This window comes from Chlorocebus sabaeus, chromosome 19 (genome assembly GCF_047675955.1).
Source record: "Chlorocebus sabaeus isolate Y175 chromosome 19, mChlSab1.0.hap1, whole genome shotgun sequence".
In the NCBI taxonomy this organism is placed as follows: domain Eukaryota; kingdom Metazoa; phylum Chordata; class Mammalia; order Primates; family Cercopithecidae; genus Chlorocebus; species Chlorocebus sabaeus.
Genome location: NC_132922.1, coordinates 12,001,635 through 12,029,208, shown reverse-complemented (window position 1 = coordinate 12,029,208; position 27,574 = coordinate 12,001,635). Strand labels below are relative to the sequence as shown.

Below are 27,574 nucleotides of genomic sequence, written 5' to 3'. Positions count from 1 at the left end.
TATATTTTCCCTCTGAATTGTCATGACTCCTAGTTTTTGTTTTTTTTTTTTTTTTAATTTCTTCACTTTCATTCCATTCTTAGGCTAAGGGAATTCTGCCATATATAACAAATATAGGAATTCATTTTAGAAAATATGTTTTGAGACCTACATTGTGCCAGGCATAGTGCCAAGCCCGGGGAAAGCTGGGAACTAGACAAGCTCGCACAGTTTATATTCCAGTGGGGAGGCAGGCAGTAAACAAATGAATAGCTAAGTAAACAAGTTAGTTTCCAATAATGATGAGAATGAAAAGAAAAGTCTTAAAGTGATGTTATAGAAAGTTACAGGAAGTGGGAAGCGGGGAATTGGGAGGTGGGCAATATTTATAAGGTGGTCAGACCTAAATGACCCGGGAAAACAGCCATGCAGAAGTCTGGGGGAAAGATGGTGTATTCCAGGCAGAGGGAACAGCTAGTGCAAAGGCCCTGGGGCAGAAAGAAGCGTGGTATGTTTCAGGAACAGAAGGAACAGAGTGGGGCTAGAGCAGAGTGAGATGTAGGGGATGGAGGAAGCTGGGCAGGAAGGTAGGAGCCATGTAGAGATTTACAGGCTCTGGGAAGGGAGTGGGTCTGATTCCTTTACCTGAGCAGCCCCCTGAGACTTTGGGGACAGTTTGGATAAATGGGTCCAGAAGCTGGAGTCAAATCTTGTTTAAACTGGTCTGTTGATCCCCTAGTATGATTTTATTTTTTATTTTTTATTTTTGAGACAGAATCTCGCTCTGTCAACCAGGCTGCAGTGCAGTGGCGTGATCTCGGCTCACTGGAACCTCTGCCTCGCAGGTTCAAGCGATTCTCTTGCCTCAGCCTCCCAAGTAGCTGGGACTACAGGTGCACACCACCACGCCCAGCTAATTTTTGTATTTTTAGTAGAGATAGAGTTTCAACATGTTGGCTAGGCTGGTCTCGAACTGCCAGAGTGGTCTTTTAAAAACACAAAGCAGGTGATATCACTTCTCTGCTTCAGCCCTCCAACTGGGTTACAAAGAGATAAGAGAGGGTCAAGAGCGTTGGCTCACACCTGTAATCCCAGCACTTTGGGAGGCCAAGGCAGGTGGATCACAAGGTCAGGAGTTCTAGACCAGCCTGGCCAACATGGTGAAACCCCATCTCTACTAAAAATACAAAAATTAGCCAGCTGGTAGTGGTGCGTGCCTGTAATCCAAGCTACTCGGGAGACTGGGGCAAGAGAATCATTAGAGCCTGGGAGGCAGAGGTTGCAGTGAGCCGAGATCACGCCACTGCACTCCAGTCTGGGCGACAGAGACCCTGTCTCAAAAATGAAAACAAAAAAAACCAAGAAGAAATGTGGGAGGGGGGTGGACAATTGGAGGGCTATGCCTCCATCCAGCTGCTTCTCCAAGTAATGGCGACTTGGAGTTGTCGGTGGTAGAAAGATGTGGATGGATTGCAGATTTGTTTTACAGGTAGCGTTTATCAGCTGGACCCTCCAGGAAGTGAACACTGAGATGGGGCCAGAAACACAATCGGGCAGGGAGAGTCTCCGACTTCAGTGCTGATCTAACAAAGTGTTGGCCACCCCAGTAGGGAGCTCTGGGGCTGAGATTGCCCAGGAGGGAGTTTTTGCATCAGGCAGAAGTGGCCTGTCTCTGTGGTGACCTTTTCACCCTGAGTCATTGGCTGGAAGCTTCCCCAGAAGAGCAAGGCTTCCGCTCAGAAGCTGAGGTGGATCACAAAGTTGGAGAGCATCTGCTAACTGCCCCATCTGCTGCTGAGTGGCAAATTTGTGGTTGAATGGAGAGCTGAGGGGGCCCCTCCCGGCTGCCATGGTCCGTTCCTTACACCAAGGTCCAGTTCTCCATACACGGTCAGGAGTAGTCCCTCCAAGGTCCCCGTGGCCTCTCTTCCTGCGGGACATCTGGAAGGGGGAGGTTAGTGGGAAGAACACCAGCCTCCGCTGCTGCAGTTGGTTTCAGGCTGCAAGAGGCATCATGGATTCCTCCCCTGTCCATCTAATCATTCTCCCAGTCACTGACTGCTGATAAAAGGGGGAAAAACATTCTTTCATTCCCCGGAGCCTAGGAAAGTCCATGGTACAACATATTTTCTCAATAAATGTTTTTTGAGGCCAGGCATGGTGGCACGTGCCTGTAATCCCAGCACTCTGGGAGGCGAAGGCAGGAGAACGTCTTGAGCCCAGGAGTTCAAGACTAGCCTAGGCAACATGGTGAAACCCCGTCTCTGCAAAAAACACAAAAATTCCCCGGGCATGGTGGCACGCACCTGTCATCCCAGCTACTTGAGGGGCTGAGGCAAGAGGATCTCTTTAGTCCAAGACGTCGGGGCTGCAATAAGCTGTGCTTGTGCCACTGCACTCCAGCCTGGGTGACACAGCGAGACACTGTCTCAATACAAAAATAAAAATAAAAGTTTTTTGAACTGAGATACACTTTTAAAAGGGGGGAGGAGGGAGAAAGAGGAATTGCACAGGAAAGGCTTTTAGACTGTAATCAAGTCATTTCTAAAAGATGGGTGATTGGATGCTAATTAGGTAACTGGTGGTTTCACCAGGCACATGGCAGAGCCAGGATTTGAACACAGGCTTTGGGTGATGAACTCATCCCAGCTGGCCTGGAATTTTCCCAGTGTCAGCACTGAAATGCTTGTATCCTGGGAAACCTCTCAGTCCTGGGCAAACACGGACAGTCGGTCACCCTGGTTATCTTCAAACCCATTCTCCCACCACACTCTCTCAGTGCTGGTATATATCACCTAGCAATGAAACACACACATCTTTCTCTTCCCTCGATCCCCATCCTTCCCTCTCCTCTAGCATCTCCCTCTTTCCCTGCTGCCTGCAGACTGTGAGCTTCTTGAGGGCAGGGACCAGCTGCAGCACCCTCCTCTCTGTGACTCCAGGGCTGGCACTCGTGGGTGCTCAAACTCCCAGTGAAGGAGTTGGGGGAGATGGGTGGGATTACAGATGTGAACCACCGCGCCTGGCCTCAAAAAACATTTATTGAGAAAACATGTTGTACCTCTTGGGGTGTGCTTGTGAACAAAGGGTTCTTTTCCCCAGGGGTGGTAAAGAGGTTGGGGACAAAGAGAGTGTCTGTGTCCATCCTGAAGTCTCCAACTAGGTCCGGTCTCAAGACCTGAGCTGCCTCAGTCTCCTCATCTGTAAGGTAGAGCCAGTGGTACCTATGTATAGGATTATAATGGGAAGGAAATGAGGCCAGGTGAGACGTGTGTATAATCTCTCCCAGGGACTCAAGGCAGTGACCATTTCCTACCATACTGCTGTGTATTACCGGTGCAAGGCTCAGTACTTGCTATACCTTCCTTATTTATTCCTAGCATATATTAGGTGCCCAATAAATGTTCATTCCCTTCTTGACGTCTTTGCCTTTGATTGCCCAGGCTTAGCCCCTAGTTGCTCTGCCCTTTCTTGGTTCCCCTCCCGCCCCCATTCTGAGCAAAGGTGGGGAATCATTCAGATGAAGGATCGTATGTATATTCAATCAACACACGCCAGTGTGAGGGCTTCCAAGTGGGGTGCAGGGTTCAGCTGGGGCCCAGAAGTGTTCACACATCAGTAGTGGATGCTGATATTGGGAACCCAGACCAGAGAGGAGGGCAGAAGCCAGGAAAAAGAGAGCTTTCCTCTCCAGGGAAGCCCAGAGATTTCCATCCAGCGTTTCTGCCTCCCTGGAAGCAGCAAAAGGAGCCAATCCAGCTCGCAGATTTGGGCAGGAAACAAGGACATCTGTTCCCGCACAGGCTCAGGAGGGGCCGAGAACCGAGGAGGAAACGTGTGTCCACCTTGTGGGGGGCCCTCGGTGTTGGCTGGAAAGTGCATGCCTGAGTCCAGGCCCGGGAAAGAAAGACCAGGAGGAGTGGCCAGCCAAGGATGCTGTAGGGATGGGGTAGGGGTGCCCCTCACTGTCTCAAGGGCCTCCTGCAGCCCCTGCTTGCTGGTCTGTTCCTCCTGCCACATTTTACTGTACTGGGCTCTCACCTGTGGCAGCCTTGGAACTCTACAGTACAATCTTTCCACGTCACAGATGAGAAAATCAAAGCTCAGAGACATTCGGTCATTTGCCCTGAGGCCCCTGGTCTGTGGGGGTACCGCTGGCATTTGAACCCAGAAGTTGTCAGACTCAGGTTCCCCAGCTCACGTTCTGACACTGCCCTTCAAAGTGTCTGTGGACTGGCCGGGCGCGGTGGCTCAAGCCTGTAATCCCAGCACTTTGGGAGGCCGAGACGGGCGGATCACGAGGTCAGGAGATCGAGACCATCCTGGCTAACACGGTGAAACCCCGTCTCTACTAAAAAATACAAAAAACTAGCCGGGCGTGGTGGCGGCGCCTGTAGTCCCAGCTACTCGGGAGGCTGAGGTAGGAGAATGGCGTAAACCCGGGAGGCGGAGCTTGCGGTGAGCTGAGATCCGGCCACTGCACTCCAGCCTGGGCGACAGAGCCAGACTCCGTCTCAAAAAAAAAAAAAAAAAAAAACAAAAAAACAAAGTGTCTGTGGACTGGTCCCTGCTGGGTGAGGAGGCAGCCAAGTCCATCCTGGGAAGCCCCGTCCTCCCTTTACTCTCCCCCTTCCCCTCTGGAGCACGTCTCAAAACAGCCACCATGGCCCCCCGCTTGACTCACCAGTGGTCCCAGCACCAGTTTCTGTTGCACTATCTGTAATGTGTTTCCCCGATGAGGCTGTGGACTCCTCAAGGCCTCAAACCTTATGTTCTCCATATGTGGGTCACTGGCACCCAGGGCATGTCCAGGGTACATTTGATTCCTGCCCAATGGACCCTAAGGAGTGGTGGCCACCTCTGCACCTCCTCTAGGAAAGGCATTTTCCGGTGGCCCCCAGGGTTCTGCAGCTACTGCACTCGGAGGCAGGGAAGCTGAGTCCTTGGGCTCGGGGAAACTTCCTTTCCTCATATGTAAAATAGGTACACATAAACCTAACCTGCCTATGGTGAGGTGGAGGCACCTGAGATCTCACCTGGGTGGCCATTTGTGTGTGTCCAGCGAGGAACCAAGGGTACCTGGCAGCTCCTCCTCAAATACCATCTGTCTCCCGATCTAGCTTAAGTATCCAAGGCGAGCCCTAGAAGTGGGGGGCAGGTTGAGAGAGTCTGCAGGCTGGAAGAAGGGAGTACATATGAAGCCAGGGTGGGGTGGGCAGTGCTGCCAGCCGGGCCCCTCCCTGCTCCTGCCCCTCGAGCTTGCCAGCCCACAGGCCCATCTTGGGCTGGGTCCAGGCTTGGCTCTTTCTCTTCTCTGAAATTTGCCTGCCACCAGCACTAGCCACAGCCACTTACAAAGACACCTCCCTCTCCAGCCTCCCACCACACTCGTGGCTCCCTAGCCACTCAGCCTTGAAGGGGTGAGGGACCAGGAGCACTTTTTTTCTCAGCCCCTTTGCAACGCTACACTTTGGAATGGGTACTTGGTCTCCATTGTCCTCAGCTTTGGGGGTCTAGGCTGGAGGGGGACAGCAGGGTTGGAGAGGAAGGAACAGATCCGAGTGACATTTCCATTAAGGGGTCAGTTAGTCACAAACGCTGGTGGCTGGCGGGAAAGGAATGAGTCAAACACAAGGCCTGGGGTTCAGGCCCCATCGGGGAAGCAGATGAATAAGGCAGCCTGTTGGGGGGTGCACTTTGCAGTCGGGTTTTAAATGTGGAGTTTGAGGGCATTGCATCAACGTGGAGTGGAGTAATTGAAATATGGACTTTGAAGTCAAGGAGTTGGATTTTAATCCCAGCTGCACAACTTACTAATAGAGTCACCTGGAGCAAGTGACTCAGCCACTCTCTCCGGTTTCCTTGGCTGCACCATGGGAGGATTTATGCAAGAGTGAAATGCGAGTGTGCAGCTCAGAGCCTGGCTCGTGGAGCGCTCAGCAGAGCTCCCTGCAATTTCAAAAGGAAGGGGATATTATGATCCTTTCTCATTTCATATATGGGGAAACTAAGGCAAGGAACAAATATGCACATTTTCCCAGGGCCCTGTACAGCCAGGCTGTCCAGCTCCAATGACTGTGCCCTTAACCATGGTGCTATGCACAGAACGGTGTTGGTGTGGTGGTTAAGGATGATGGCATGGGGTCAAATCCTGGCTCTGTCTCTCCAGAATTTCTAAGCAAGTAATCACATTTCGGAGCCTCAGTTCCCTTATCTGTATATTATGTGTACTGTGCTGTCTGGTGCTATGGTTAGAATATTTGTTCCATCCAACACTCATGTTGAAGTTTAATCCCTAATGTGGGGGTATTGAGAAACAGGGCTCTTAAGAGACGATTGGGTCTTGAGGGCTCCGCTTTCATGAATCGGTTAATCCATTCATAGATTAGTGGATTAAGGGGTTATCATGGGAATGGGGCTGTGGGGAAGCTGATAGGAGGGAGACATGAGGTAGTCCTCTCAGCCCCCTCACCCTGTGATGCCCTGTGCCATCTCAGGACTCTGTAGAGTCCCCACCAGCAAGAAGGCCCTCACCAGACACAGCCCCATTGACCTTGAGCTTCTTAGCCTCCATAACTGTAAGAAATAAGTTCCTTTCCTTTACAAATTACCCAGTATCAGATATTCTGTTACAAGCAACAGAAAACAAAACAGACAAAGACATCTGGGTTGTGGGGATTTCATGAATCGGTTAGTGTAAAGTCCACTCAGAACGTATTAGCTATCCTTAGAGTAATTCTGAGTTCGAAAGGATAATTAGAGGGAGCCCCCTCCCCTGTTTTACAGGAGATGATACAGAGACCAGAGAGGGTGATTGACCAGGCTGAGGCCACACAGCTGGAAGAGCTAGGACTCAAGCCACTGTTTTCCTACTCGCCTCAAGCTGTTACATGGGCGGAGGACATCGAGAATTGGTGAGCAGATAGCTAGGATGCCAGACTGGAAGTCAGAGTTGTGGTCACGTCTGGACGCAGAGATCTAGAAGGTGTGTCTTCTTACTCACCACCTCCTTTAATCCAAATAAGCCTGCCAAGTAGGGGGTCCTAGTCTCCTTCCCAGCTGAGGAGCACTGAGGCCTGGAGAGGAGAAGTGACCGAGAGGCTTCAAACCAGGCCGCCTGTCTCATGGACGAGGGTCTCTTTATGGTGCCTGAGTTTGAAAGGCAGGCAGGCAGATGAGCTCCCCGGAGGAAACCAGAGATGATAAGAGCAGAAGCCTTCCACAAGGGCACCAGAGCACACAGACCAAACCGTGTGTGCTGGCAGGGACTGCCAAGGGAGCTAGCGAGTGATGATCATTTTAATGAGCCCCCTTGGGGGACAGGGTCCACATTTGCCTTTTCCAAAGTGTGTCCTGTTTCCTTGCTCACGGCTGGGAGTATCTGAGCCTTTACCGAGAACTCCTAGGGATATCCAGATCTCCTCTGAAAGAGCCTGTTGCTGGCGCTACAGTTTCAAACCCTGAGGCGTGATAGGCAGGAGAAGCTGGTGGGGGACTTGTCCTTATTTCACAGGACTGAGGACCCCTGCCACCCGGCTTTGTTCTGTTTCCATCAGCCCACCCTGGCTCTGCACCGATGTTTCTCAGGCCCTTGTGTTCATAAAGGCTGATTGTTGGCGGCTGTCATTTAAATGGAGGCTCATGTCTTTGTCAAGCTCTGAGCTCACTCATCCTTTGGAAAAGACAGAAAAGACTTTGGTGCCAATTTGTTCTAATGAAGGCCACATCCCTTCTAGAGGGATCAGAGGGATCTGTTCTCATCCAGCTTTAAGTCAGATTGACTGTGCGCCCCTGCGTGTCTGCCCGCTATTAGGAATGTTCACATTCATCCTTGAATCTCACTGTCCTAAAGATTTCAGAAGGTTGGGGAGGGAGCAAGATGCAGGGGAGACAGCTCTGGGTTACTGTCCAGATAGATGAAACTTTGGGTTTTAGTTACCTTTTTGCTATTGATTTTGTTTTGTTTTTCAATTTTTTAATCATAGTAAAATACGTTACAATAACAAAATTTACCATCTTAACCACTCTTTATTTTTTAGAGGCAGGGTCTTGCTCTGTTACCCAGGCTGGGGTGCAGTGTTACGATCATGACTCATCGCAGCCTTGACGTCCTAGGGTCAAGTGATCCTCCCACTTCAGCCTCCTGAGTAGCTGGGACTACAGGCACGCACCACTATGCCCGGCTAATTTTTCTATTTTTTGTAGAGATGGGGTTTTGCCATGTCGCCCAGGGTGGTCTCAGACTCCAGGCCTCAAGGGATCCACATCTCAACCTCCCAAAGTGCTGGGATTTCAGGCATGAGTCACTGCGCTCAACATCTTAACCATTTTTTAAAAATTTTATTTTAAGTTCTGGAATATATGTACAGAATGTGCAGGCTTGTTACATAGGTATACATGTGCCATGGTGGTTTGCTGCATCTATCGACCCCTCATCTAGATTTTAAGCCCCGCATGCATTAGCTATTTGTCCTGATGCTCTCCCTTCCCTCCCCACCTCCACCCCTTAACGGGCCCAGTGTGTGTGGTTCCCCTCCCTGTGTCCATGTGTTCTCATTGTTCAACTCCCACTTATAAGTAAGAACATACAGTGTTTGGTTTTATGCTCCCGTGTTAGTTTGCTGAGGATGATGGTTTCCAGCTTCATCCATGCCTCTGCAAAGGCCACGATCTCATTTCTTTTCATCACTGCGTTAACCATTCTTAAGGGTACAGTGGAGTGGCATTACACACATTCACATTGTGCAACCATCACCACCATCCATCCCAGAAATCTTTTTGTCTTGTAAAACTGAAATTTCAGGCCGACACAGTGGCTCACGCCTGTAATCCTTGCACTTTGGGAGGCCGAGGCAGGTGGATCATGAGGTCAGGAGTTCGAGACCATCCTGGCCAACATGGTGAAGCCCTAGCTCTACTAAAAATACAAAAAGCCGGTTGTGGTGGCATGCGCCTGTAGTCCCAGCTACTCGGGAGGCTGACGCGGGAGAACGGCGTGAACCCGGGAGGCGGAGCTTGCAGTGAGCCGAGATCACGCCATTGCACTCCAGCCTGGGTGACAGCGAGACTCCGTCTCAAAACAATAAATAAATAATAAATAAATAAAAACAAATAATAAATGTAAAAATAAATAAATAAATACAACTGAAACTTCATACCCATTAAACACTAACTCCACATCCTCCCTCCTCCTAAGCTCCTGACAACCACCATTCTACTATCTCTGTATGATTTTGGCTACTCTAAATATCTCATGTAAGTGGAATCATACAGTACATGTCTTTCTTATGACTGGCTTACTTGACTTAGCATCATAGCCTCAAGGTTTATTCACATTGTAGCATGTCAGAATTGCCTGTCTTTTTGTGTATGTGTATTGCCTTTTTTTTTTTTTTTTTTGAGACGGAGTCTCGCTCTGTTGCCCAGGCTGGAGTGCAGTGGCCGGATCTCAGCTCACTGCAAGCTCCGCCATCCGGGTTCACGCCATTCTCCTGCCTCAGCCTCCCAGTAGCTGGGACTACAGGCGCCCACCACCTCGCCCGGCTAGTTTTTTGTATTTTTAGTAGAGACGGGGTTTCACCGGGTTAGCCAGGATGGTCTCGATCTCCTGACCTCGTGATCCGCCCGTCTCGGCCTCCCAAAGTGCTGGGATTACAGGCTTGAGCCACCGCGCCCGGCCATGTATTGCCTTTCTTGTATGTGTATGTCACCTTTTGCTTCTCCATTCTTCCACTGACGGACACTTGAGTTGCTTCCACATTTAGCTATTGTGAGTAATACTTCTATGAACATGGGTATACAAATATCTTCTCCAGACTCTGCATTCAATGCTTTTGGGTATATATCCAGGAATGCAATTGCTGGATCACATGGCATTTTTAATGTTTTGAGGAACTGCCATACCACAGCAGCTATTCTATTTTATATTCCTACCAACAGTGCACAAGGGTTCCAAGTTATCCACATTCTTGCCAACATTTTTTTTTTTAAATAGTAGCCATCTTAATAGGTATGGGTTAGGCGGGAGCAGTGGCTCATGCCTGCAATCCCAGCACTTTGGGAGGCTGAGGTGGGTGGATCACTTAAGGTCAGGAGTTTGAGACCAGCCTGGCCAATCTGGTGAAACAGCATCTCTACTAAAAATACAAAAATTAGTTGGGCGTGGTGGTGTGCGCCCGTAATCCCAGCTACTTGGGAGGCTGAGGCAGGAGAATCACTTGAACCTGGGAGGCGGAGGTTGCAGTGAGCCAAGATCACGCCACTGCACTCTAGCCTGGGCAACAGAGTAAGATTCTGTCTCAAAAAAAAAAGGTATGAGTTGACATCTCATTGTAGTTTTGACGTACATTTCCCTAATGGTTAGTGATGTTGAGCATCTTTTCATGTGACCTTTGACTATTTGTATATCCTATTTGGAGAACTGTCTATTCAAGTTCTTTGCCTATTTTGAATCAGGCTTGGTTTTTGTCGTTGTTGTTGCTGCGTTTTAATTCTCTACATATTCCGGTATCAATCCCTTATCAGATACATGATTGGCAAATATTTTCTCCCATACTGTGGGTTGACTTTTTACCCTGTTAATAGTCTCTTAATGCATAGAAATTTTAAAATTTTCATGAAGTCCAACTTATCTACTTTTTTCTTTAGTTTCCTACGCCTTTGGAGTCATATCCAAGAAATCTTTGCCAAATCCAGTGTCATGAAGCTTTTGCCCTATATTTTCTTCTCAAAGTTTTTTAAGGTCTTACATTTCAGTCTTTGATTCATTTTAAGTTTTGTATATGGCATTAGGTAAGGATACGACTTCCTCCTTTTGTATGTGGATATCCAGTTTTCCTAGCACTGAAAAGACTGTCCTTTCACCACTGAATGGTTTTGGCACCCTTGTCAAAAATCACCTGACCACACATGTGAAGGTTTATGGTGGGGTCTCTTTTCTATTCCTTCGGTCTATAAGCCCATCTTTATGCCAATACAACACTGTTTAGAGTCCTGTTTGCTATTGATTTTTAACTAATTATACATGATCTGAGATGCCAATTTCTTGAAAATTATTGAGACTTGCTTTATCTCCTGCCACATGATATACACGATAATTTTAGAAATTTTTTGTTTGTTTATTTTGTTTTTCCCTGAGACAAAGTCTCACTCTGTCCTCCAGGCTGGAGTACAGTGGCACAATCTCGGCTCACTGCAACCTCTGCCTCCTGAGTTCAAGTGATTCTCCTGCCTCAGCCTCCTGAGTAGCTAGGATTACAGGCATGTGCCTCCATGCCCAGCTAATTTTTGTATTTTAGTAGGATGGCGTTTTGCCATGTTGGCCAGGCTGGTCTCGAACTCCTGACCTCAGGTGATCTGCCCACCTCGGCCTCCCGAAGTGCTGGGATTACAGGCATGAGCCACTGTGCCTGGCAGTTTCAGGAAATCTTCAATGCATGTTTGAAAATAATGTGTTGGGTGCAGGATTCTGTATGTGCTGTTGGCTGTTTTGCTATTTGTCTTTGTGGCTCGTGTGTTTTGTAATTTTGGATAGTGAGCGCACATTTACAACGGTTTTATCTGTGAGAATCCTGTGTGGCCTTTACTGTGGGTAGGGCCATCCACAGAGGCTTGCATTTGCTACTAGTAGTCACATGTCTGTGATGTAACTTGCCCCAGGGTTTTTTTTAAATATTAATTTATATACTTGGGAGTCCTGGGACCATGTGGGTAATACAAATTCAAACCTTAAATTTGTGTTAGTGAAGGTCTAGAGTTAAAATTTCTCAAGAGATCATTCTTTTTAAATTTTTTCCAGCAGAGCCAGAAACGAGACTACAACTTTTTCGTCTTCTCCATTTGTGACAGGCTGATCTTTCCCCACCATTTGCTTTTTCATTGAGGATATGGGTCCAGTTTTATTCTGGTTCCAGATTTCTGTTGGCAAGAGTCCCAGGCCTTGTCTCCTATCCCTCCCTCCACAGGTATAAAATCCAAGCTCCTTTGGTTACCGACATTAGACATTAGCAAAAGCCACCACCTCCCACGCCCATCTCCTGCCTCCCTTTGCCACCCATAGGCTCACCCTGCAGGACAGCCAAAGAATAAACATCTGCCTGTCACTCTGATTTTTGGCTTTTGTCTTTGTTTTTGGTACCTGGGAATTTTTTTTTTTTAATCTTGGAAACTCAGTTGGGTATTTGAAAGAATGTTTGTGTTTTATCCCGTCTTTAAGTATAGACAGAAGGTTAGCAGGACAGAAGGTTCTATCTTTTCATGCCTCAGACCTGGGTTCCATTCTCTCTGCCTCGGAGTGATTTTGCGGAGCATTGCCACCCCACAACTCTCAGGCCTCGCCTTGCACCTATCTGATGGGATGAATCATTCCCCAGCCTCACCTCATGGCGATGCTCATGGAGATAAAAGGCATGAGATTGAGGGGGTAGAGGCGGGCGGCAAGGGGCTGGACATTATCCCCTGGAATTTCCAGTGGCATCCAGAGCTAAGCACCTATGTCCCTGGTGGTGCTTCCAGGATGGCTGGTGACCAGTCGTCTCAGAGCTGAGGTGCACTAAGGGACAAAGACCCTTCAACAGACTTCTCCAGCAGTGCCTGTATGGGCAGGAGCTCGCTCTGAGCCTTGAATCCATAGATGAAAATCCCTCCAGGACCCTATGGCTGATTTACTCCCAACGTGTCCCAAACCGAACTCATCTTCCCTGTAAGCTGTGTCCTCCACCAGCTTCTCCACCTGAGAAGAGTGCACCCACTCACTCCTCTGCCTATACCACATACCCAGGTGCTTCTTCAAAAAGGCTTTCTTACAAGCTCTCAAAGGCAGTCCCTCGGCCGGGCGCGGTGGCTCATGCTTGTAATCCCAGCACTTTGGGAGGCCGAGACAGGCGGATCACAAGGTCAGGAGATCGAGACCATAGTGAAACCCCGTCTCTACTAAAAATACAAAAAATTAGCCTGGCGCAGTGGCAGGCGCCTGTAGTCCCAGCTACTCAGGAGGCTGAGGCAGGAGAATGGCGTGAACCCGGGAGGTGGAGCTTGCAGTGAGCCGAGATCGCGCCACTGTACTCCAGCCTGGGGGACAGAGCGAGACTCCGTCTCAAAAAAAAAAAAAAAAAAAAACCAAAAAGGCAGTCCCTCACCAAATCCTAAATATTCCAAACAGCCCTCCACTCTGACCATTTCCTGTTGTCCCCACTGCCTCAGGCCTCATTATCCTCACCAGGGAGTGGCCTCTGTTCCTCCTGGGACTCCCTCCTGAGCTCACAGCTTCCCTGGCTGATGCTCAGAGCATGTGGATGTCTGGAGGCCAGGACGGCGCCTCTCCCCTGCCGCTTCCTTTGTGACCCCACCGCTGTGGATCAGGTGTCCTTGTGCTCAGCCTCTGCAGGCCACCAGGCCTTTTTGAAGTCTGTCCTCTCAGAAGTCAGCAGCCTGAACAAAGAGCGCGCAGAATCAGCTCACAGGCTTGTTAGCTGGCTTGGGAGGGTGCTGGGCAATTTGATGTGGCCTCTGTCACCTCCTTATTCACTCCAGGCACGGCTTGACATGAACCAAAAAATTTCAACTTTTAGCTTTTAAAAAGCCACCAAGGGTCGGGCACGGTGGTTCACGCCTGTAATCCCAGCACTTTGGGAGACTGAGGCAGGCAGATCATGAGGTCAGGAGTTCAAGACCAGCCTGGCCAACATGGTGAAATCCCGTCTCTACTAAAAATACAAAAATTAGCTGGGCATGGCGGCATGTGCTTGTAATTCCAGCTACTTGGGAGACTGAGACAGGAGAATTGCTTGAACCTGGACCCAGGAGGCAGAGGTTGCAGTGAGCCGAGATTGTGCCACTGCACTCCAACCTGGACTATAGAGCAAGACTCTGTCTCAAAACCAACCAACCAACCAACCAACGTAACCAAGTAATTTTGCAAAAATAGTCATCCTCATCTCATCCCATTCCACCCCCCACTTCTTAGCTTGCCCCAGCCCTGAGCTTCACCCCACTGCTGACCCTTAGCCCTGGGAGGAGGTCCAGGAATAGGACAAGGAAGGGGTGGGAGCCAGGCAGGCACCCCTCCTCTCTAAGCCCAGTCAGCTCGCCCTTGGGCAATTGCTTGGTCTTGCCCAGTCCTCATCACAAACCGTTCAATTCCTTGAGAAGTTGCTACGGCCTCCTCACTCATTAACCTTCAACTAATAAGGAGACTTACCTGCTTAGCAATGGCAGGACTTGTGACCAGGAACATGGTGACTAATTTCGGCATGCACTTGCCTCACACGGGCTGCCCCATGTCCTCATTCCCAAGAGCTTGGGGTTCAGGGGCAAACAGATGAGGCTGGGGTGAATGTCGACTCCCCTTCTTCAAGTGTGCCCCCTTGGGCAAATGAACAAGTTGATGACTTCGCCTCTCTGGCCTCCTCCTCCCCGTGACATCCGCTCATAACTCATGGGCTCGCTGGGCATGGGTGAGGGACATGGGCTAGGGCCAGTGATGTGCTCACCAGGGCTTGGCCGATAGTAGGTGCACTGATAATTCGGGGTTTTAAAAAAAAGTACAAATGAGGGCTTTCTGGGAGCAGAACACCAAGACAGGTGTTCAAGATGACAAGGAGGTGGCCGTGAAGAGCAGCAGTGGCACTGAGCAGGACCAACCCTGGCTTACTGGCTGCCCTATCGGTGCTTCACTGTGGGTCCCTTCCCACCCACCTGCCCAGTGGCATCCCCGTATCTGGGACAGAGACACACTCCCATTTGTACTGCTGGCTTCTGCCTGGCCCGGGCCAGGCCCACTGGTAATGCTCAGAGGCAGTTGGTTGATTGCACTGAGCTCCAAGTCTACCTCTCAGCCACTCCCAAGCCTCACTGTCCCCACTAGTATAGGAAGAGGACTGAGCTTGGTGACGGAGATTATCTGGGCCTACCATGTGCCAGGCACTGAGGTGTGGGCAGAGAGGGGACGAAGACCCAGTCCTGTCCTTAGGAAGAGGGATGGACAAAACCGTAGGTCAATACCGAGGGAGGAGCCAGGGCAGGGCCTGGGAGGGCAGGTGGCAGGGGAGGGGCTTCAGGCAGAGGGAGGCAAGGAGGAGGAGGGGTGGGGAGGTGGAGGCTGGGGGAGACTTTGCACCTCAGCCATTTGCAGATGGCACACAGGCTGTGTTGAGCTGTGGGAGCTCTGGGCATTGCAGCCTGGAAATTAACAGCAGCGTCTGTCTGCACTGAATATCCCCAGCGCTGGAACCAGGCGTGACAAGGAAATAGATCGGATTCCTGCCTGCCTAGAGGCCGTGGTGCCAGGGCATGATCCTGAAGGCGGTGGGCTCCCTGACCCATATGGCACTGGTGTGGAAGACACAGGGGGCAGGCGCAGGCCAGGATGGAGACGGGTGGACCAAGCAGGAGCTGCTGCCACGGCAGAAGCACTCAGGACCCCAGGGTGCAGGGCAGGGAGACACCAGAGAAGCCAGACAGGAGGTGGGGTGGTGAGGAAGGGGAGACCAGAGCGCCACCTGTCCGAGGCCTGGCAAACAGGTGGCCGCGGGAGGCATCGGGAGCTTGCAGGTGGAATGCCAGGCAGTCGGGGAAGGCATGGAAGTTTGCCTGGGGCTGCTGCTTCCAAGCCCACCTATGTGGGGAGAAGGTGCGTCATCTCATGAGAGAAGGCACATGGCGCCCGGAAAACAAACGCCAAGACCACCATTCTCATGATTGGAACAAGTGGTGCCAAACTGTGGGATCCGATGGCAGGAGCGGCTGGTGCCCCATTCTGGCCTGCTCACTCCTGGGCTCGGGGACCACAACCCCACAGGCCCCTTCCTCTCTGCGGGTGCTGTGATTCCCACTGAGGGACAGGCAGTGGTGAGACCTCCACCCTCCCACTCTCACCTACCAGTTATACTCAAGGGTCCAAGAAGCAGCAGGCACCTGTTTCTCCCACTGAGGCACATGTGAGCTGGGGGAGTGTGGGAGATAGGAACTGGGAAGCAAGTGAGTGCCAGCAGTGGGGCAGGGCTTCCCCCCTTCACCTGTCACTGGAGGGGCACGGGCCTGCTGCTTTTGAAAAGCCAGTCACAACTGGAAGAAGACACAGACACACCCCAACCTAGGGGCTAGGCCTCAGCTTCGGAATGTGACAATTTATTGGGGGGTAAAAGAGGCTTTTCACCCCCCCTCTCCTGGCGTTGATACAATATTGAAGAGCAGCAGAACAAACGTACAAGACAGAGTAATCGGCACAGACCCACCCCTCCCCCGGAACCGCCGAATCCAGAATGGAGCCCAAACCCACACCCCCAACTAGGCGTCTTCTCCACCGGGGGAGGGGCAGGGTGGACTGGGGGACCTGCCCCCCATGCCGGGGCGGCACCTCCGTTTCCCATCTCCTGCCAACCCCACTATTTTTCCATCTTTGACCACTGGAGGCAAAGTTTAGCCAGCTGGGAGCTGGATGGTTGAACCACATACAAAGGCAACTACACTTCATTTTAAAAATGAGAGAGAAAAAAGAGACAGTGCCCCTCCCCAAATATAGAGCTATATATGTATATTTTATATATATAGAATTCATTCGTGCACAATTCATTAAATGAACTTCTCAAAAATTAAAAAAATTATAAGATACGTATTTCTTTAGGCCTTTGTGTTTTTAAATTAAAACCAACGAAAAGAAGTCTCCCTCTCCACTCCCCCCAGCAGCAAGGGCGGCCGGAACGCTTTGCTCCTGCTACCTGGCCTCCTGCAAGAGGGTTCCCCCATGAGACTGTCAGTCCCCCTTTGCCTGGCTGACTACCTGCATACAGTAGACATTCACTGCTGGAGTGAGGCACTGACTCCTCCAAAGACTGCAGGGGGCGGAAGAGGGAACCACGAATGCCTGGGAGGGGGCATCTTTGGCCCCCACTAACTGTCTCCCTATTTCTGCATCCTGGTGACTGTCAGCAAGAGATGAGTCGGGGAGACCCTCTCCTGGAGTTCTAGCCCCTAATTCTGGGCTTTCTATATGACAGGACATGCAGATAGGGAAGAAACTAAAACCTTTCAATGTCTTCCTTTTTTCTTTAAAAGTGATTCCTCAAACCATCCCTGCCCCAAAGAGGCCGCCTTGGACAAGTGCATGGGAGCCCGGAAGTGGAACTGACCAGGTAGGGCTCCACTGTCCCGTGTGGGCGAAGTGCAAAAAAAAAAAAAAAAAAAGAAAAAGAAAAAGAAAAAAGAAAACCACCACAAACCAAAACAACAAAATGACACAGAAAAGTGGGCAAAGTGGGGATATGTCTTCTTCGGTCCCCAGAGGCCAGAGAGGCTGGTAGCAGCCCTGCCCCCTGGCCAACCCAGCTCCCCGTTGGGGCTGACCCTCCAGCCTCAGGCAGGCCCACCGGCCTGGCTCTCCTCCAGGACCTCCTGGCTCAGGGGCTCGCTGCCAGTCTTGTGCTGGCTCCAGGGCCTGGGCCCTGCCTTTTAAAGGGCTTTCCCCACAGGCCAAAGCATCCTGGGCCCTAGTCCCTGCCGCATTCCCCCAGTGAAGCAGCTGCGCTTCTCCAAAACTATTTCCACTTCTTTGAAAAGGGGCCATCCCCCCAACTCTGTCCCTCACACTGAAGTTGGGGACTTGATCATCACCTCTTCCCAGATTACAGGAAGGATGAGGCTCATTTTGACCTTGACCCCTTAGCAGGGTGAGAACAAAGAGGGGTTGTGGGCAGCTGGGGGCCCCAGTACCAGCAACCTTGACCCCCACCTGGTACTGGGCAGCTGCTCTGACACCAGAAACGCTTTCTGAAGAGGCCTTGCTGCCCAATATACCCATTTTGCAGAAGGGCAAACTAAAGGTCAGAGTGGGGACTGAGACAGGGATGGGTCCCAACTTACCGTCTCAAAGTAGAGACACCAGACCTCACCTGTTTCCTATGATACTTGGGTAGGGAGGGGGTGCACTTAAGGGGAGATGACGGATGCCCCAACCAATATTGAACATGGGAGATTGGGCTTTGGGGGTTATTTCACATACAAAAATAAAGCAAACCAGATTGCAACTTCTGCTTGGTAATTAGGCAAATGGAAAGCAGCAAGGGTGGAGGAGGGGCCCATCGAGGCCGATCTCCCAAGGGAGGCCGATCTCCCAAGGGAGGCCGATCCGAGCAAGTGTGTGGGGGGCGGGGTTACTAGAGAGGGCAGGACGGAGGCCTCCGCTCACCCTCAGTTCCAACCACTCGGGTCCCCAGGGGCACTGCCCACCTCAAGGCCGTATGCCTGGTGCCTCTTCACGCACCAAGGCCGGCCCGGGCTGCTCTGCTTGGAGCTCAGGCCAGCAGAAGCAGACTACCTGTGGCAAGGGAAATGCATTCTCTCTCCCTAGCCACCCCCAGAGCCCAGCTTCTTGCCTCCTGAAGCCTGCATCACCTTTCAGGCTAGGGAGGCTCAGAGAGGTCGTGGGCTTTAGAGTGACCCGTGGGGAGGGAAATCTCCCCCATAGGGTGGCGGCGGTAGGGACCAGATGGCCCAACGACTGGCAAAGCAATGGAAGGGAGCAAGAAACCAAACCGCCCACTCACCAGCCCCCTGGAGAAAATCACCAGTGACAACCCTACCCTCCCAAACCTCAGCTTGCCGGGGCCTGCAGCTTGGGTTAGCTCCCCGGGGACCCGCTGTTGTCCTTCCCTTTGAGTAAGCATGGGTGTGGAGATCTGGGTCCAGGCCCTCTCCACAGTGCCTGCAACGCCAGGGAACCTGCCAGCTGGGTCCAGGCCTCTGCCCCATCCTGACATTGCCACCTCACCTGTGCAATCACTGCGTTACTATTTTTTCTTAAATATCTCTTTCTCCCCCCACCCCCCCATAGGAATCCCATAATATTTTTTTCTATTTCTTTTTTTTCCTCTTTTTTTGTTTTTGTTTTTTTGCAAAACTAATTCTTTCACTTTCCTGTCATAAAATCACCTCTGAAAACACAACTTCTTTACAAAAAAGTCACGAATGACACGAACTCTCAGGAAAACACATTTCTATGGTCTCTGGAAACACCTGTAACTGGCACCCAGGTGATCACTCACCTAGGGGAGGGGGCCAGGGGGAAATCACCTCCAAGGACAGAGGAGAAATACCAGCCCTTATTTGGGGGAAAAGCCAATTGGCACTTGGACGGCCACAAAGCCAACACACAGGGCAGGGCAGGGCGGGCCGAGGAGGATCAGCCTCCGCCCCGGCCCTGCAAGGGTCCCCGTTCTGTATCCCGGGGAGGGGAGGGCTAGGGCCACACTGCGGGCCCTGGCAGGGAGATTGGGAAGGAAGGCGACCTCCCATTCTTAGGACCAAAGGCGCTCGGGTTCTGATTGGCCTCCTGCCAACGTGCTTCTGAGGGAGGGGCCCAAGGCAGCACAGCCAGGAAGCCAGCTCCAGCCACGCCTGGAATACGCCACCCACGCACAACGGAGACCCGGGAAGTGGCCCAGGGCTGGCCAGTGGGGCACCTGGTCCCAATCCTGGGACCAACACCCTCATTCTTCTGGAGAACACAGCCCCTCTGGTCTCGCCTTTGCCTGCCTGCCCTCCCAGGTCCTGGCCTAAGGCTGGGGCTGTGCCCCCTGCCACTGGCACGGGTGCCTCAGCTCCCTGGCAGCAGAGGGAAACAGAAGCTGCCAGGGACACTGGAGGCTCCTTGCTTCAGGCAGGCTGGGCTATGAGAAAGCCTCCGTGGTCAGAAGCAAAAGAGGGGCGGGGAGAAGCTGGGAGGCCCTCGGGAATGGATTCTTCGGTGTCCTCCCCAAACACCGGGAGGAAGGGGGAGCTTGGAAGGGGTCTCCCTCTCTATCTCGGTCCCCACCATGATGTGAAGGTCCAACAGGTTGGGCTGACCACTCCGAGGAGGGCAGGGGGGTAGGGGGCATGGTGCCCCCAGCACACCTGGGCCAGGTGGGGAGGCCTGGTGACTTCCACAGCAAACCTCCAGACCCAAGCCCGGTCCCCAGCCCTACTGAGGCGAGGAGCGGTCCAGGCCTTCAATGCCCCTGTTCAAAGGAACTGTAAAGGATGCCACCTGGCAGCCTGGGGCCTAGCACCCAATGCACGTATGAACCCACGGACAAACACGGCAAGTGGGGCGGACGCACAACTGAAGTTTCCACGGCAGGTTCTCATAGCACCTTTGGTCAAGAACTGAAGAGGCCTTTAGATGCTGGGAGGCTGCGGCCAGGCGCACCCTCTGCCAGTTCCTCCCACCGTTGAGGGGGTTAGGAAAAAGACAGGGCTGGGGCAGGGCAGAGGGGGTCTACTTAGGCCTCATCCAAAATCGAGCAGGGAAGACCCCGCCCTGGCCCAACTTCTGATGCCCTGGCTGATGTGGAGGGAGGAGTTGAGTCTGGCCTCATCCTCGGCCTCTGCCTGGGGCTTTGCCAAACAGGCAGGAAGCCCTCCTCCTGCCTAGGCATCTGCAGGAAGGAAAGGGACTGTGCCCACCCTCAGTGGGGGTCTCCTAAGGGCCCCACAGCTGCCAGGTTAGCACCGAGAAATCAGACGCCGCACATGAGAGCAGGAAGCAAGCTAGAGAGACGGGTGGGATGTGGAAGGGGCAAAGGAACCCTAGGTTCTGGGGCTTTCCAGAAACCACCCAGTGGGCCCTACCATGCATGGGCAGGGGTGTGCCCTTCCCCTGCCCCATTCCAGGGTGGCCCCTACCCCCTAGTTTTCTGGGACCCCAACTACCCAGCCCCGTCCCTGGGTCAACACCGAGCCATTTGAAACAAGCAAAGCACACGGAGAGAGGGCTGGGGGCAAGGGTGGGGTGGGAGCAAGAGTATGACTTTGGGCAGGAGGGCCCCCCCAAGCCCCCCTCCTTGGTGGAACCCCCTCACTTGCTCGCCCCACTGCTGCCACCACCCCCAGCGGCGCCTGCTACCCCAGCAGCCACCTTCTCGAAATCCTCAGGGTTGCAGAATTCCTTGATTGTGACCGTCAGGAGGTTGCTGGTGACATCGGTGACGACCACATTGGAGCAGGGTGACATCTCGGGGCGCCAGTCCCCAGCCTCGGGCTCGGAGGAGGCACCGGCGGGCTCAGGGGCCGTGGGAGGCGCCGGGCCAGCAGCAGCTGTGACCTCGGGCGGTGCCCGCTTGCTGGTGGCTGCCGACTCGGGAGGGAGGGACAGGTCGAGCACCTCCGGCTCGCGCCAGCTGGGGGCGGACGGGCTCACGGTCTCGGGGAGGAGCTTAGGGGGCGTGTCGTCGGGGTCAGAGGACTGTGGTGCAGGTGAGGGGCAGCTGGAGGAGCCGGAACTCCGGGCGTCGTAGGGGGTGGCGGGAGCGGCCAGGAGCAGCCCAGGGCCCGGGGCTGAGGCATCAGCCTTGCCGGCGGGCGGGGCAGCCAGGGGGGCGGGCGGGGCAGCCAGGGGGGCGGATGGGGGCTTGTACAGCGCAAAGGCGCCGAACTTCATGTGGCGGATCTGGGTGCGCAGGACGCTCTCACTGAACTTCTTGCTCTTGCCGATAACGCGGTTCCGCGAGGGCACTTTGGGGCGGGCCAGCGCCCCAGCCCCCTGCCCGGTGCCCCCGCCGCCAGCGCCCTTGTCGATCACCTTCAGGTTCAGGATGATGCGGTTCCGCTTGGGCTCCCGCGGCTTCACCTTGCGGTTGATGATGCGCACCGTCTCCGAGAAGGGCGAGATGGGCGGGCGCAGGCCGGGGCTGCCCCCCTGCGGGTCCGGGCGGGGCAGGGGACGGCGGGACATGCGGTGGCAGCGGCGGATGTCCTTCTTGAGCCGGTGCACTGCTGCGCTGGAGTGCAGCTTGGGCGAGGAAGCACTGGCAGTTGGCTTGACAGAGAAATGCACATCACTGATGCGGAGGGCCTCGGCCTGGGCCCGCGCCTGCGGGCAGAGGGAGGGGTGGGTGGGACCTCAGAGCTGCCCGCTGACCTCCCCTGGATGTCCCTGCACCAGCCAGCCCTAAGTAGAGCCTCTCAGCCAATGATCCCGAGACCACGCAAGAGAATCACTGGTCTTTATGACCTCGACTTAGAAAAGGAAATAGAGGTTCAGAGATGAATCAATTTGGCTCCGACTCCAAGGTCTGAGTCCGGACACCCTTGTCCAGGCCCAATTCCAAAACTGTTTTTTCTACAGCCCACCACCACTGCAAGCTCCACAGAGGGCCCTGGGCCACTCCATGGCTGCCCTTGCTGACACAGGGGAGTATGGACAACTGGGACAGTGTTGGGAGGGCAGCCTGTTGCTCAGAAGCCCCTGCCAAACCCCTGCTCTGTGCCAGATCCAGCCCAAGCGGGGACTCCTCCACGGATTCATTCCTGGTGACCGAAAGGAGGAGGTGGGTCCTCCCTGCTCCGCCGCACCCAGTCCTGCTGAGCCACCATGTCCCCGGTGCCCCGTACTCTCACCTTTGAGCAGGCTGACCTCCGGCTCCAGCCTGCCTCCTTAGCTGGCAGCACCTCAGCCACCACACTTCCCTGGATGGGTCTCATTTACTTGTCTGCCCAGTGCCTGGCTCAGAGTGAACTGGTGCCAATGCAATCCAAGCCTGCACCCCAAAGCCTGGGCTGGAACCCAACCCGGTCAGACGTGAGTTTGGGGGGGACAGGCCTAGAGGTGGGCCTGACCACTCCCTATTCTCTGTGCCAAGATGGTCTGGGGCAGGATGGTGGTGCAGAGGTCGTGGGCAGCCAGGAATACTGCCCCAAGCTCCTAGGCCTGTCCTTCCAGGCATGAAATCTCTCTAAAGCCGCAGGGCTCTCAAGAGACCCCAGGTTCCAGTCCAACCCACCCGTTGTCAGATGCCACTAAATGGAGAAAGGCTAAGGGACTCGTAAGGTGATGTAAGCTGCTGCATGGCCAGTCCTTTCTTTACTAAGGAAGGAACTGACACATCAGGCACCAGCTGCTTGGGGTTACAGTTGCACACACAGACTCTCCTGAAGAGCTGCTCTATCACAGGGAGGATGGTGGGCAGCAGGAACAGGAAGTGATTTGGTGCAGCGAAAGAACCACGGAGCCCAGAGAAGTACAGACCCCAGGCTTGAAGAATGAAACATCAAAACCTGGCCCTGACACCTAAGTAGGAGAAAATCCTGGTCCTTACTGAGACCTGACTGCACCCCAGACAGTTCCAGAGGCCCCGGTGCCCTGCTCAGAGAGACAGATGGTAGAGGCAGAGAGTCCTATGGGCAAGGTCTCAGTGGTGTGAGAAGATGGCAAGGAGTCACAGGACTGAAAGCAAGGGCTGGGGACAGAGGCTGGGGTGTGTGGGGGGTGCCACAAGCGGCGTGGGTTTTACAGATTCTCTGGCTCCTACTGGGGAAGGGAGGCTTGTTAGGTGATGGCTGCCCTCAATCTAGGTGGGAGATGGTTGGGACCGAGAGGAAGGCCATGTCCCCGTGGTTGGTCTGTGAGGTCCTTGAAGGTGGGATCTGTGTGAGGTCTGTCTACCTCCCACTCCCCACAGCACTGGATGCTTAACTAGTACCTGGAGGTAGCCCATATGCCCCTCAGACAAGACTAGATTACATTGGACCACAACTCCCAGGAGAGGTGTTCGCTGGCTTATTTGTTGGCTAAGCAAGATGTCTTCATTTAGAACGTGGCCTTCACCCCCATGGGAGAAGGGACTGTGACTCCACGTGGTCCTCCCAGCCCAGGCTGGGGCCTCCTGGGGCTGCTTGGTTAACAGTCCCTTCCGCCACTAGGTGGCAGCACATGAAGCCAGGCCTGCCCACGCCAATGCTGCCAGCCCAGCTCCCAGGGATCGGGCCCCTCACACCCCTTCCCACACAAAGGCAGGGAAAAGCTCAAACTTTTTCGGCATGGTAGGCAGACGTTCTGCAGGTGCATCCCCACACTTTCTGACTCACAGAAAGTTAAGTGTTTACTCCTCCTGCAAGCTGCCTGCGCTTCCTGACTTCTGCAATTATGCTTCCAAGAGTCCAGTGGTGACGGACTGTCCCTGGGGGAGGGGCAAAGAGTGTGGGCAAACAGCAGGCCCGAAAAGAAACCCTGGCTCAGTGAGTCTCCTTTCCTTATCTGCTCGACCATCACAGGGCCGACTTCAGGCGCCCCTGTGATGATCAGAGAGTACATGGCACCTGCTCAGCACACCGCCTGGCATGCAGCAAATAACTGAACAGACCTACCCATGGGTGGTGGACTTCTAAACAGTGATCTTTTTCCAATGTATGCTTGGCATACATTGTCATTTCTTACTTTATACTTTCTATATATTATTATTTTTTAAAGGGTTCACCCCTCCTCTTCCTCCCCACATGGAGAACTCCTTGAAAGTGGGGACCTGGGTCTGCCTGGTGAATTAAAAATAACTGTAGCCAACATGGTTATTGCACCCTGACCAAGTGACAGGCATAGCTCTGTGGGCTTGGCATGCACTGTAGATGGTGTAGATGGCATGAACAGTACCTTGGCCTCTCCCCATGTCTGTGGGCAAGTTACTGGACACCTCTAACCCCGTTTCCCCATGCGTAAAACGGGGGATGGAAGCTATCTCGTGGGCTCCTGTTTGCTTCACAGTAGTTCCTGGCAGAAAGCGCGCAGTGTAATTTGCTGACTGCCATACTGCCTCCCACGGAGTCCCAGAGCAATGTATTCGGCCCAAGCTAATCTCCATAGCCCCTCACAAATATCCACCTCACTCTCAGGCTACCTGTTTCTTAGGATCCAGATAAAAAAGTTCTCCTATCTGCATCTCTATCCCCTGCCACGCCAACTCTACAGCCTCCATAGTTTCCTGTGTGTATCTGCCGTTCCCCCTTAACCTGACATGGACTCCTCAAGGCACAAGATGAAGAAAAGGAGACAGGATGAAGCCAGGATGCTGGACCTCGGGTCACTTTCCCTTCCTGGGCCTTGACTTTTTATCTGTGAAATGGGGATAATACTCCCCACTTCTTGGAACTGTTGAGGGCTCAGCCCTGTATTAGGCCCACAGCCAGCTCAGGAACCAAAAGAACGATCAAGAAAAAAGGCGTTTTGTGTATCAATGTTCATGGTCATACTCGCTTCACCGCTAGAGGGTGCCCCAGCTGCACTGAGAGACTGTCACACAGCCCATCAGCCTTCCAGCTGCTCCGCCCATCCCTCCCCAGGAGAAGCATCAGGGTTAAGGTTACTCCCTGGATCCCCTAGGATGTGCGTCGCTTGAGGGTGGGGTTTACAAAAATATGAAATTCTGGAAACCCACATTTCTTTCACTTCTGCTTCTTTTCTCCAAAAAAGAGTCCTCCCACAAAGTCACCGGCTGTCGGGTGGGAGGGGGCCCTGAGGCATGTGTAGCACTACAGCGAGACAGGTGGCCCAGTGAGTTCCACCTGCAGCCTTGCCTGCCACCTAGGGCCATCTTGCCCTTTCTTTCCCTGACTCTGTTTTTTCTTGTCAAAATAAAATAAAAACCCGAATCCTCCAAGATGGCTTCCTCTGGAAGTTCTTCCCTCCCTAGCAGAGGCTAATATGCTATGCTCTCACTCCCACATCCTCATCCTCCAGAAATGGCCGGGAGTGGGGGGAAACTGAGGCTCAGAGCCCTAAAGTTAGTGGCCCAGCCTGGGTGATAAATTCAAAGGGAAGTGATTTTGAGGTCAAATTCAAGTTGGTTCCCCAAGAAAGGAGGGGAGCCATGAAGAACAAATCCTGAAAGACAGGGAACGGGGGAAGCTGGGGGCAGGGAGGCAGGTGGTCCCCCAATCCTCTCCTTGTGCCCTGACAGGAGGTGGGACCCCACTCACTCTCCCCCTGGGTTCCAACTCCCAGCACAGTCATAACAGCTCAAATAAATGCCCCCTTCCCATGGGCATCCCCCACCTTCCTCAGCTACTCCCTTTCCTAGAGCCCTAAAGGCACCCCCAGACCCTGGTTTCAACAGGGAAGATTATCCCCAGTCCCAGGACCCTCTTGTTGAAGGTGAAGCTGGCTGAGGCTTGCCATCAGGGGCTTCTGTGGGGGGCTCACAACCACCCCCTGCCCAGCTGGGGCCCCTCTGGAAAGGCCCGCCCGCTTGGGCAGCCTCGTATCTGTCCCTCCCTTCCAGGCCCCGTGCTGTGCCGGGGCTGGGGGCCCGAGAAGGGGATGCTGCTGGGGCTGGGCCAGGTTACCTTCAGAAGGAAAGTTTTGGGTTTGGGTCCTCTCTTCTTGGGCCCATACAGCTCACGCTCCCTCTCCCTGCGGCCGAAAAACACCAGAGGTTAAAAAGAGCCCCTTCCCGGGCCCCACTCCGCGATGCCCTCCCCGGCTCTCCCGCTTCCCCGCGCGGCGCCCCAGCCGAGCCTCGGCCTCGCCGCCCCTGCCAGCTTCCCCAACAACTCACTTTTGCTCGAAGGCTGCAATGAGCCGCGAGTCCAGGATGTTCTCCTCGGGCTCCCAAGTGCTGTACCTGCCGAGTCACAAACGCTCAAAATCAGGATGAAGACCAGAGAGGGACAGGCACGCGGCGAGAGCAAGCGCGCGCACCCCCACCCCAGGCCCCGGTGCCCGCTGCCTCCCCTCCCGCGACGCCCCCGGACCCCGCGACACTCACTTGATCGCCCACCCCTTCCATTTCACCAGGTACTCGATGCGTCCCTGAAAAATAGAGGGGAGAAAAACGGGGGTGGGGGTGGGGAGGATGCGGGGACGCGAGGAGGCGGCGGCGCGGGGCTGGGCGAGGGAGCCGGGATAGCGGGACCGCTTCGCCCCGAGGGCTCCCGGCCCCGGCTCCGGCTGCGGACAGCGGCGGCCCGCCCCGGGCGGCGGCTCACCTTTCGGATCCGCCGTTTGATGATGGATTCGGCCGCGAAGACCCGCTCGCCCACTGCAGACAGCTCCATCTTGCTCAGCGGCACCCACAGCCCATAATACTCCCTGCGCCCGCGGCCGGTGCGGCACCGCTCGCGCACGCGCCGCAGCGCCCAGTCCCCGGCGGGCGGGAGCGCGGCGGGGCGCGCGCTCGCGTTCCAGCTGCGGGCCGTCACGTGATCCTCGCGGCCGGCGCGCGGTTGCCAGGACCTCCCCCTCTCCCGGGGCGGTTGCTAGGGAAAGTCGGCGCTAGCGGGGCGGGGGCGCGCGCTGGCTCTTAAAGGGGCCGCGCCGGCGGAGGGAGCAGCTGCCGGCGGACCCGATGAGTACCCGGCTTGTGGGCACGCTACGGCCTTACGCTTATAACCCCCTCCCCCATCTTGCTGGCGCCCGATCGCTGACACCCTCTCCTCGCCTCTTAATCCCCACGCGAGTCTCGCCAGGCCCCGGGCGGAGAAGGGCTGTGGAGCGGGAGTCTCTCCGCCAACGCGCGTCTCCCGCAGTAGCCTGCAAACAGTTAAAAATGATGCAGCAGAAATGCAGTTGCTGTTGCCTTGCCAGGCCTTGCGGGAATTTCTTTAAAACATCGCCCCCCATCCATTATTTATGTATTCGTAGGAGTGTGGTTTTGTAACCAGTTCAGAAGAGTTAAAACAAAAACGCCACCGCAGGAAAGGGGTGTGCAGCGAATGGGGCCGAGGAAGGCCTGGGTGACCGTGGGCATCTGACTGCGGCCGGGGTCTCGGGCGACACCTGCCCTCGCCCGGGAGACCGGGGAGGACTCGGCGGGTGCAGTGTGGCAGTGAGGGAGGGAGAGGGACCGCGAGCAGG

At 53.9% G+C, this 27,574-nt stretch overlaps 2 protein-coding genes across 3 annotated transcripts in view; both read right to left on the bottom strand.

Annotated features, from left to right (window-relative positions):
• Nucleotides 1-14,212, bottom strand: part of NPTXR (neuronal pentraxin receptor) — a 42,930-nt gene extending 28,718 nt beyond the window's left edge. The window contains exon 1 of the mRNA XM_073007106.1: nucleotides 14,177-14,212. Coding sequence (XP_072863207.1) covers nucleotides 14,177-14,212 — 36 coding nt within the window. The remainder of the gene's footprint in view (nucleotides 1-14,176) is intronic.
• A 1,871-nt stretch (nucleotides 14,213-16,083) lies between these two features.
• CBX6 (chromobox 6) lies at nucleotides 16,084-26,875 on the bottom strand. 2 transcript variants are annotated; one of them, XM_007975789.3, is made up of 5 exons: nucleotides 26,707-26,875; nucleotides 26,487-26,530; nucleotides 26,277-26,342; nucleotides 26,065-26,131; nucleotides 16,084-21,769 (listed from the first exon to the last, which is right to left on the bottom strand). In XM_007975789.3, exons 1-5 carry the CDS (start codon nucleotides 26,773-26,775, stop codon nucleotides 20,810-20,812), a joined length of 1,206 nt encoding a protein of 401 aa, XP_007973980.1. In that variant the 5' UTR covers nucleotides 26,776-26,875; the 3' UTR covers nucleotides 16,084-20,809. The 2 variants fall into 2 exon arrangements, with proteins under 2 accessions (XP_007973980.1, XP_007973979.1); XM_007975788.3 differs by having other exon boundaries at nucleotides 16,084-21,823; nucleotides 26,707-26,872.
• Nucleotides 26,876-27,574: the final 699 nt, after the last annotated feature.

Coding starts and splice junctions, on each gene's coding strand:
- CBX6 (XM_007975788.3), bottom strand. CDS start 26,775: ATGGAGCTGTCTGCAGTGGGCGAGCGGGTCTTCGCGGCCGAATCCATC. Junction 26,132..26,276: donor ATTGCAGCCTTCGAGCAAAA/GTGAGTTGTTGG, acceptor TTTCGGCCGCAG/GGAGAGGGAGCGTGAGCTGT. Junction 21,824..26,064: donor CCAAAACTTTCCTTCTGAAG/GTAACCTGGCCC, acceptor CTCTGCCCGCAG/GCGCGGGCCCAGGCCGAGGC.